The 10,771-nt window shown below is 43.4% G+C and overlaps 1 protein-coding gene across 1 annotated transcript; it reads right to left on the bottom strand.

Moving 5' to 3' along the window:
* Window positions 1-594: 594 nt before the first annotated feature.
* On the bottom strand, window positions 595-10,435 carry LOC139241242 (probable G-protein coupled receptor 139). Its single transcript, XM_070869896.1, has 3 exons — window positions 10,336-10,435; window positions 1,304-2,196; window positions 595-627 (listed from the first exon to the last, which is right to left on the bottom strand). Exons 1-3 carry the CDS (start codon window positions 10,433-10,435, stop codon window positions 595-597), a joined length of 1,026 nt encoding a protein of 341 aa, XP_070725997.1.
* Between the last annotated feature and the right edge of the window lie 336 nt (window positions 10,436-10,771).

The following is a 10,771-nucleotide window of genomic DNA, read 5'->3' as shown; positions in this document are numbered from 1 at the left end:
GAGACTGGTCCCTCACACTTTGAGCCTCACATTCACACACACTTCAGCTGGGTCTGGATCACTGGACCCTGAGACTGGTCCCTCACACACTGAGCCTCACATTCACACACACTTCAGCTGGGTCTGGATCACTGGACTCTGTGGCTGGTCCCTCACACACTGAGCCTCACATTCACACACACTTCAGCTGGGTTTGGATCACTGGACCCTGAGGTTGGTCCCTCACACACTGAGCCTCACATTCACACACACTTCAGCTGGGTCTGGATCACTGGACCCTGAGACTGGTCCCTCACACACTGAGCCTCACATTCACACACACTTCAGCTGGGTCTGGATCACTGGACCCTGATACAGGATATGCAGCGAATGAGTTAGGACAATGGCGGGGTTTTCCTTCAGAAAGTGAGCCTCAGTATGTTTTTGGTGAAGGAGAACTCGATGAAAGCATTGCTATTTTACTGGTCACAAGCTTAGAATCACATTGCTGTCACAGTGCCCAATCTGACCTGCGGTCACAGATATCTGACAGCAGTCAATGGCCACCTGGGTCATTTCTTCCTGAGAAGTGTCTGCAGCTGTCCACACACCATGCTACTGGTTCTCGTTGCCAGTGGTGTTGTTACTCTGCAAACACCATTGTACAGAGACAGTGGGAAAGGGGACTCGCTGCTGGAAACACCACCGTTCACAGACACCAGGACAATGGACTCAGGTCCACAATCAACATCACTTCAGTTCCAATAAATTCCACAGAGCCGCAGGTGATGGAGAAGCTGATCGTGAACTGGAGAATGTAAACTTTCAAAGACAATACATGCTGATTGATATAATGATCTGTTTATTATTCTCCAGGCATTTCCACACTCAAAAACCAACACAGTTATCATTCACTTCCTGATATTCTTCAGCTATTAAATCGAAAGGTGTATTCTCCTTTTACACTTCCCTGGGATAACCCACGTGTTCTGATGTTCATCCGGCAATAAACATTCCATGGTCACAACATCCTAAACCTCAATGCTGGGACTTGTATCTCTTTGTGTCCAGGAACATGATTTAATCCAATTAAACTGCCACTGCTGTTATAACCCACTGTCTACATAATGGTCTTCTACCTTGTTCACAGACACTTACATGGGAAACCGCAGGCCTTGTCAGATATTGCCCAGTGTTATGTCTGAAGAAGTCTGGGCCTGAGTTGTAGCCTGCTGAGGTTCAGGTAAAATATAACTCAGGATACGATATGTGATGTAATGCAAATCTAATGTTGGGAATTGCTCTGAACTTTTCTTTCCTGAACTAAATTAAATATTATTCTCAGAGGATACTTCAACCCATTTTTCAGCTCATCTCTGAATTTAGCCTGGGTTACTGCATAAATACACGTGTTTGTACAGCAGCTCAAAAGCAGCAGCATGTAGCTGGTAAAGTCTGCAATAAGCATCGGGTCATTGAAACCTGTAGAATAATAGTGGTTTGCAATTCGGTATAATAAGAAATATATCACATACGCCATCCAGAGCAGTATGAAGTTACCGGATATAGCGAAGAGTAAGATGATGGATTTCCTTCGGTTCTCCATCTCCGGATCATTGTGATTCACATCTTTCTTGCTGCCCCTCAGCCTCCTGCGGACTCTGCTGGCCGCAAAAATGTATCGTACAGTCAGAGCATTGAGCAACAGTATCAGGAATATTGGGAGCAGTGGGGTAAAACAGCGGTGAATCCAGTCAAATGTTACCCAAGCAGTTACAGTGTAATACTCGGGTTTTGCTTTACAGCCCCAGGGTACATGGTCGATTGTATAGTAGGGTTCAAAAGTAAAGAACCAGGGGATGTTTTTTATACAGAACAGCAGGCACACGGTTCCTATAACCAGGGATGCAGTTTTCTCGGTGCAATATTTAGTCCTCAGCTTCTGGCAACAAATGGTAACAAAACGATCGAAAGTGAAAGCGATGGTTAACCAGACAGAAATATCGGTGACTGCACGCATCAGCGCTATGAGGAAAGAACACACAGGTGTGATGTACAGGAAGGTAGTCGGGAAATAATAATCATTAATCCGAAACAGTATCACATCAGTGATAATGACCAGTAGATCCGCCGCTGCCATGGTCACCAGGTAGCGAGTGATACATCTGGAGAGACCGCACTTTCCCCGGGACAGGATCACAATCGTCACCACATTAGCTGTAAAAGTGAAACACACAGGAACAGGGAATCAGCCGTCAGGTTACAGCATGGGAGCCAGTTACACAGGATTTGGTGTGAAATGTACTTTACTGCAGGATCTGGGGACTGGAACTGAACTCTTTACCGCTGCTAGAATTGTCCAGCAGAACAGGATTTTAACATACAATTGCAATGTTAAATATCTATGAGTGTGCGTTAAATACCAGAAAATAAACGATTCACAAAGAGTATAGAATATACAAATAGACTGGAAATTTCCTCTGAGCTGTTACCCTTCTGCCACTGCAACTTCGTAGAAAGTGGTGTAGAAATCCACCGGAGATCCGAGTAACCTACTGGCCATTTAAATGTATGAATAAATGGACAGTGTGAGTAGGAGTTATGGATAATTGCGAAAAGTAGCAGTTCAGTGACAGAGGAGGAAATGAACAGAAAACTATTTGAAAATCAGTCATGAATGGTCAATTCTAAATTGGGAGATGTTTGGGGAGCGGTGAGAATAACGCCTGACCGAAATGCAGTGAATACTAAAGGGGAACAACCGAGGGTGAGACAAAGTGCGGGATTTGGGTCCGTGGACAGGAAAGGGGAGCGGATACAAGGTGTGGGTATGAAATGGCTCAGAGTTCTCATGTTGTATTCGCAGACTGGAGGCGATGAGTAAAGACCTTTGGACAAACTGCTGTCAAACACCACGATAATAGGGGAGTTGGTATGTTTGAACTCAGCCAAGTTGCAACAATTATGTTTATAATACACCAGATAAACATTTACTCTGAACAACTGACTTCTTGGCCGGAAGTCTCAGGTCTTTACATTGGTGTCTTGTACAGTGCAACACCCCATCTGGACAAACTCTAACAATAACCACAAGCGGGAGAAGTTCAGATGTGATCATGAACAAACAACTTTGTCTTGCACCTTCTTCTGTGATCCTAGGAAAAATATACATTCCAAAGTACACAATGGCACAAGGGGCATAATCTTCAACTCGCTTTTGACGTCTCTAATAATGGAGCAAACTTCAGAGGGAGTTGTGGGTGGCGATCTCTAGACCGAAGCAAAGATACAGTACAAGTGACAATAGAGGCTGTAGTCCAGCCCAGGAGATACCTGCCGAGATTCAGCTTCAGAAAGGCTCCGTGGTAAGGTCTTAGCTCTGAATTGGCAGAAACCATCTTTAATATTAATCCGGCACATAGCAATCTGGAGAATCTGTCTCTCTGGTGAGAAAGACTGGCGGAAAGTACATCCCAGGGGATGTGGGACATTATATGTACCTGAGCTTCCAGCACAATCTATCAACAATGTAAGATATGCTCAGAAGTGTTTGATTCGGATTCCTTGGTAAGCAGGATAGTGTGACATATAGCAATTGTTCCAACTTGATATACGTAAAGAGCTCCATGTGATCATTTGTAAAGATATAGAGACAGACAGAGAGCGAGAGAGAGACTACATATACAAAAGAAACATCGGCACTGAAAAGATATCCTGAACAAGATAAGGCGGCTGGTGTAGAAATAATTAACTGCATTCCCGTTCAACTGTGTTTAGACAATACAGTCTTAGCTGGGAATTAAATCACATGGGTATATAAGATTAATATAGTTAAGTTTGATTGTGTGATTATGTGGGGGGGGGGGTGGTGGTGTGGTTACCATGGATACAGAAGTGTAATGGAAATCTACAGAGAAAAATGGACAAAGTAACTCTGAATCAAACACAAGAGATGGGCCGTCCTGTGCTGTTTACAAGACGGAGGTGGGCCTCCTTCTTGAACCGCTGCAGTCCGTGTGGTGACGGTGCTCCACAGAGTTGTTAGCTGGTGAGCTGCATGAAATAATGGCGAAGATATGAGGAGATAATATTTCCGACTGGGCTTTGCAAACGGCCAAATCTGTCAGTAATTTATGTATCTGAACTATAGAGCCTCATAAAAGTTGGTAAAATCATGTTCCCTGTTCAGTATTTGTCAAATCACTTAATTAATTCAACAATTGTAACATTATTACAACAACAACAATAATTTCTAACTATATAGCGCCTTTATAAAATTTCCAGAGGTGCTTCACAGGAGTGATATAAGACATAACAAATAAATTTGGTCCGAGCCACATAAGAATAAATTACGACCGATGACCAAAAGTTTGGTCAGAGGTAGGTTATAAGCACTGTGTTCAAGGAAGAAAGGGAGGTATAGAGGCGGTGAGGATTTAGGGAGGCTGTTCCAGAGCTCAGGGCTCGGACAGCTGAAGACACGGCCACTAATGTTTGAGCAGTTATAAACAGGGATGCACAAGAGGGTAGAATTTGAGGAGCGCAGACATATTGGGTGTTTGCGGTGCTAAAGCAGATTATAGAGATAACGAGAGACGAGGCCATGGAGGGATTTGTACACAGAAGGAGAATTTTGGAATCGAGGTATTGTTGAACCGGGATCAATGTAGCTCAGCGAGCACAGGTGGGATTTTGTGCGAGATTGGACATGCACTGGCGAGTTTTGAATGAGCTCAAGTTTACATACGGTAGAATGTAGGAGGTGAGCCAGGAGTGTGTTGGAGCTGTACAAACTCGAGGTAATTAAGGCATGGATGGAGGTTTCATCAGCAGAGGAACTGAGGCAGGGGCGGAGACGGGCAATGTTATGGAGGTGGAAAAAGGTGTATTTAGTTGTGCTGCAGAGATATGGCCAGAAGATTATTTCCCGTTCTAATAGGATAGCTAGATTGCGAACTGTCTGGTTCAGTCACAGACAGAACACGGGAGAGGGATCGAGTCGTTGGTTATTGAACACAGTTTGTGGCGGGACCCAAAGAAAATGCCATCGGTGTTCCCAATATTTAATTGGATAACATTTCTGCTCAACAAGTACTGAATGTCGGACAAGCAGTCTGCCAATTTAGAGACCTTGGAGGCCTCGAGAGAAGTGGTGGTGAGGCAGAGCTAGGTATCAGCAGCCTACATGTGGAAACTGAAGCTGTGTTTTCGGTTGATGTCGGCAAGGGGCATCATATACTGGAGAACATGAGGGGGCCAATGATAAATTCCTGGGGAACACGATATGCAACGATTTATCGTGAGAATAGAAGCGAATGCAAGTGATTTTCTGGCTACGATTAGGGAGATACGGATGGAACCAGGCATGTACACTCCCACCCAGTTGGAGAGCCATTGGTGGAAAATGGAGTACTCAACCATATCAAAGGCTGCGGACTGGTCGAGAATGATGAGGAGGGAAAGTTTATCATTGTCAATGTCACAAAGGATGCCATTTGTTTGTTTGATAAGAGCAGTTTCGGTAGTGTGGCATGGTCAATAACAGACTGAAGGGTTTCAAACATGGAGTTCCGGGAGGTGACAACATGTTCAAGGACTTTGGAGTGGAAATTAAGGTTGGAGAGGGGGCGATAGCTTGCAAGGCCAGTGTGGTGAAGGGTTGTTTTTTGAGGAGAGGGGTGATGACGGTAGATTTGAAGGAGAGGAGCTTGGTGGGAATAGGGTCAAGATCAAGTGAGCAGGAAGTGGGTCTCATGGATAAGATGAGCATGGAAAGGTCAAGAGGGGCCGATTAGGGAGAGACTAGAGAGATATGCGACTTCATGGCTAGGGCAGGCTGGAAAGTTAGATGATGTTTGACCCGTTGGGCTAGAGGAAGGAAGAGAAGTGGCAGAGGCAGCTGATTGGGTGGTCTCAATCTTTGAGACAAATAATTCCATTAGCTACTCACACTTGTTGTTGGAGGTGAGTGTGTAGGAGACTGGGGAGAGGCGTTTAACAAGAAGGTTAACAGTCGAGAATAGTATCCGGGGGTTATATTTCCATTCTAGAATGATGTTGGAATAGTGAGCAGTTTTAGCAGACACGTGTAGGGCCCGATAATACTTTATGCAGTCTAGCCAAATATGGCGTAGAATGGTTAAATCAGTTGTCCGACACATCCGTACAAGTCTGCGGCCCTTGTACTTGAGTGAGCGAGACTGAGGGCTGTACCAGCGGAAAGGCCATGGTGAGAGAGATTAATTGTTTTAATAGGAAATAGGGCATCAAAGGTGATGGTGAGGGGATATTTGGGGAGATTGGTGGCTGCAGAAATGTCATTGTCAATTAATTCATTATCACCTCGGCTTAAACAGGGTCACAGTTTAAATATTGGTGATACCTGATTAACAAATATTCTCGTAACAAAACGATTTGACAATTATTCTTGTTTCTAATTGCAGCTGCTATATAATGACAGGACAAAAAGGGAAACAATGTCCTTCTCTCACAGAATCCAAACACCACTGTTGTCAGTTACAAATCAACATATAATTTCTACTGTGTCTTAATATTTCTATTTTCCAAGCTCTCCATCCCTTCAGTCTCCGGTTCCACTGCCAGTGCAATGTCCCAAATATAATCATTACATGTGTGTATAACTGATTGCAAATATTTAAACATGAAATTCGTGGCTACGGACCATAACTGTGCTTGGTGCACGAATTCAGCTCTGAATAAATACATCACCACTATGGTTTCAGGATTTCCTTAAAACACAACCGTATTTGTCAGAAATGGCGTGAAATAAAACACGTGTATTTTACACTCCAGCAAAGTTAATATGGCCTTTCACTGTTTGTCAGAAGATGGTTTCTAAAACTTCGTAACATACCTTGTAATGTAACTAAATGTATATCTCTACTACAGCAAGATCCACAAATAAAACATCTGATTGATAAAGTTGGCTAAGGTTTGCGTTATTCGGAAAAACTGCCATGGGAATGCCATGCGAATGTCAGACTAGATTTTCGACAGGTTGGGTATCAAACCCAAAAACTTCTGATTCAGATGGGAGCCCCGGCTGTTACATTTAAAGGCCAGGTAGATAAGTTAACCAGAGCATTCAAAGAGGAGAACATTAGCGAGGGGTTCCTGACGCTAACGATTAACTGAAACAATTTCACACTCTAACGACATCCCACTGTGTGAATACTGGGCTCATTCTCACTTAGAACCGCATTGCTCCGAGACATTCCATGTAAAACAATGTTAGATTTTGAGTTGGAGATTCAAAAACATTGTAACGTCAATAAACATCTCGCAAAGTTTGGAGGGAATGGAGGAAAGATATTCTCGGAATTTCCGATAGTGACCCAAATCTGACAAATAATCACCTCAGGACCGACAGAACAATGACTAGGCCCTCGAGGTAATGCAGCGAGACACGGATTTATGCAATCGGTAACCTGTTAAAATGAGTGCTGGAAACTCTATGGGCTGCAATAATATCATCGGATATTTTTTCGTGTAGAACATTCAGATACACTGAAATTGGACCTGCGATTACCGGAAATCTCATTGGAGAAATGATGACTCTGGTGCTTGACGTATAGGAACGCAGGATTAGATCATTCTGCCCCACAAGCCTTTTCCACCATTCCAGTAGACCATAGGTGATCGGCACCCACACTCCAATTACCGTCTTAGTTCCATATCCCTTGATACCCTGACCTTAACACATCTATCGATCAGAGTCTGTAAATTTACAATTGACCATTAATTGACAGGATTTTGGGAGAACGAGTGTAAATATCGACTAAACTTTGTGCGAGAAAGTGTTTACTGATTTCACTCCTAAACGGCCGAGCTCCAATTTTAAGATAATGCCTTCTGGTTTAAATTAAACCGCCATCGGAAACAATTTCTGTGCCTACACTATCGAACACTTTATCTATTTAAATAGCTCGGTTATATCACGTTTCACCCTTCTAAACACAATGGAATACAAGGCAAGGTTATGTAACCTTTCCTCATATTTGAATACTTTAAACCGTGGTATCAGTCTGGTTAACTTGTGCTGAAAACCCTCGAAGGCCAATCCATCTATCCTGCGATATGTTGCCCAAAACTAACGTATATATTCCAAATGAGATCTTAACAAATCTCTGTACAGCGAGAACAGCACGTCCTCAGTTGTAAATATCTTCCCCCTTGTGATAAAAGCCAAAATTCTCTCAACATTTATCCCGATTCTGTGGTTCCTTCCGTGCAACCAACTATCGATCCAAGTCGTAAGATTACAGCTAATTACGTGGGTTCCCATTTTTATGAATAATAACCGAAAAACATTATCAAAGCAGGGACTTAACTGAAAATGTAATACAATTTGAGACGATGGGAACAGACATTCCAATGCACCGAGTACTGATCATATTTATTGTTAAAATTACCGCAGCTGACAAAGTATTGAATGGAAATAACAATTTGGCGCTTTTGCTTCACAAACTAAGCACGTCACCGGGAACACCACAAATGGTAATAAAATAAATCAAACTGTATTGATCTCTCAGAAATGATGGGGACTCTTGGTGCGGCACATGTTACAACGGACCATTTGAGCTGATATAGTGAGAGATACTCTTAGTAATACAGGGGCGACGCTTCCAGTAGGAGCATTAGGCTGTATTGATCCTGAGATTTGTGAGAGTCAGCGGGACAGTGAGACAACTCACTTCAATCTGTTCTCATTGAGTAACCTCTTCAAACAGACCCTGCAGAGTGTTAAAAACAACAGCCGTAATATTGGACTTTAATGCTGATCATGTTTCTTCAAACAGAAACATGCAAGGCAATGTATTAGTACAGGGTGGTGGGAACTCAGGAGACATAATGTGCGATTTCAGTTTCGCAACTGTAGTGAGAAAGTTAGTCAATGGTACAATGGGTGATAAAACACGCTGGTTCGATTCCCTGGGCTCTGCCACATAACCTGTAAATGTGAGTTAGAGGAATGTAACACAGACACAGATTACAGGGCGATATGACAGATGTGTTTAAAATTATTGACAGGATGGAAGAAGATAGATAGAAGCAGACTGATTCCAGTAGATGTGTGTTGCAGAACGAGGCGCTGCAGAAAGAAGATGAAATAGAAGACAATGGAATAGAGAGAAGAGAGAGCGGGAGAAGCTTTTTTATAAAGGGATTGGGGAGGCGGTGGAGTTCAGTCACATGGATAGAGGTTGAGGCAGAAACTGTCAGAATTCAAAGACGATTGGGTCCGTGGCTGGAGGAAGAGGCGATAAAGGGATATGGAGACCGGGTGGGTAAATGTGACTAGAAATTCCTCTATCTCTCAGTATCTGAAGCGAAATTAAAGTGAATGTGTGTGGATCACCGAGCGGACAGACTTACTGAGGGGACAGTCGATGTTATATCACCCTGCAAGCGTTTGGCCTGAACAATAAATGTGTGCGATTAGTATAAAGGGACCTGACCCGGCATGGAGACGGTGCTTTGGTTAAAATGCAGGTATTGAATCTAAAACGGGTTATTAAATGTGGAAAAACCCAGGACAGCTGCATAGAGCGCCGCTGCCTTGTTCCAATCGCTCTCTCACAGCACGGATTCCCGGTCTGACCTGTACCGCTGCAGGAATGGATGTGACAGAAACCAGCTGCCTCCCACCGGCTGAAGGTAGAACAATCTCCGCCGGGAGGGTGAAGGCGAGTCTGAGAACAGGCTGGTCACCGGTCAGTGGAGAAGATGAGGGAGAGAGTCTGTGTTCCTGCATGGAGCACAATCCCACTCTCGGCATGGATTGTGATCACCAGGAATAATATCCGCCACTTTGCTGGAACCAGACCGAGAACAGCGGGTAGATTCTGATTAACGGGACTGAACAAATCCCGGTCCTGACTGTCCGAATTCCCAGGTATATGTCTATGATCGGCTGTCAGTGTCTGTCTCCACAGCGGGAGTCAATGGAACATTTTACAACACGCTGAATGTTCAGTAAAATATAATCTGTCAGATATTACCGAGTGTTACGGGAAAGGAGAGCAGGCACGGAAACATGGGATTAATATAATCCATTGAATCACTCATTGCACGATTCTCAGATAAAACCAAACCAGTTTGAAAGAATTTACATCGGGAAATAATCTGAAGCTTTTATTGGGAGTTAAAGAAAATTAGAAAGGCAACAAATGATCAGTCACTTAAAAAGGTCGAGCGGGAAATACAGTCACTGACTTTCAGCCTTTTAATTGAATTGAGAAGAATAGTTTAAAAATATAATTACTGAAATAAGAGCAGGAATAAAGTTAATCCCAACTTTATTCACGACGTCAGTAACGGAATTTAATCACTTACCGGGGATTCCCACGGCTGCTATAATCGGATAGTAAATCATTCCTGCCTGTATAACTGGCGGTAACCAGGAAAATGGATAGGCGATTAACGGAACTCTCATTCTGTCCGAGAAGTGATGATGACTCTTGGCACTGAACACAGGGCTCCAACTGACTGTGAGATGAGAGCTGAAGAGAAAAACGTCATTATAATTGCGGGAGATTTCCCGTGGGACCATGAAAGATCAGGAGCATTGATATTACTTCCAGTCATTTGGCAGCACGTCAACACCCTTCACAGTAATATTTGTGCTGCACTAATTATATCCAAACTAATAATACAAGTGTTTGACGTGAAACCACCCAAAGATTGGAGTGATATTTTGCTCACATTTCTAACTAACAATGTACAGAAAGCCGGGCTCTGCTTCACCACATTTAACAGAAGCAGCTCCAGT

This window comes from Pristiophorus japonicus, unplaced genomic scaffold (assembly GCF_044704955.1).
Source record: "Pristiophorus japonicus isolate sPriJap1 unplaced genomic scaffold, sPriJap1.hap1 HAP1_SCAFFOLD_100, whole genome shotgun sequence".
In the NCBI taxonomy this organism is placed as follows: domain Eukaryota; kingdom Metazoa; phylum Chordata; class Chondrichthyes; family Pristiophoridae; genus Pristiophorus; species Pristiophorus japonicus.
Note: the sequence above shows the minus strand (reverse complement) of the source record. Positions and strands in the feature narration are given on the sequence as shown.

Coding starts and splice junctions, on each gene's coding strand:
- LOC139241242 (XM_070869896.1), bottom strand. CDS start 10,435: ATGAGAGTTCCGTTAATCGCCTATCCATTTTCCTGGTTACCGCCAGTT. Junction 2,197..10,335: donor AGCAGCCGTGGGAATCCCCG/GTAAGTGATTAA, acceptor TCACTTTTACAG/CTAATGTGGTGACGATTGTG. Junction 628..1,303: donor TGAGAATAATATTTAATTTA/GTTCAGGAAAGA, acceptor TGGTGTTTGCAG/AGTAACAACACCACTGGCAA.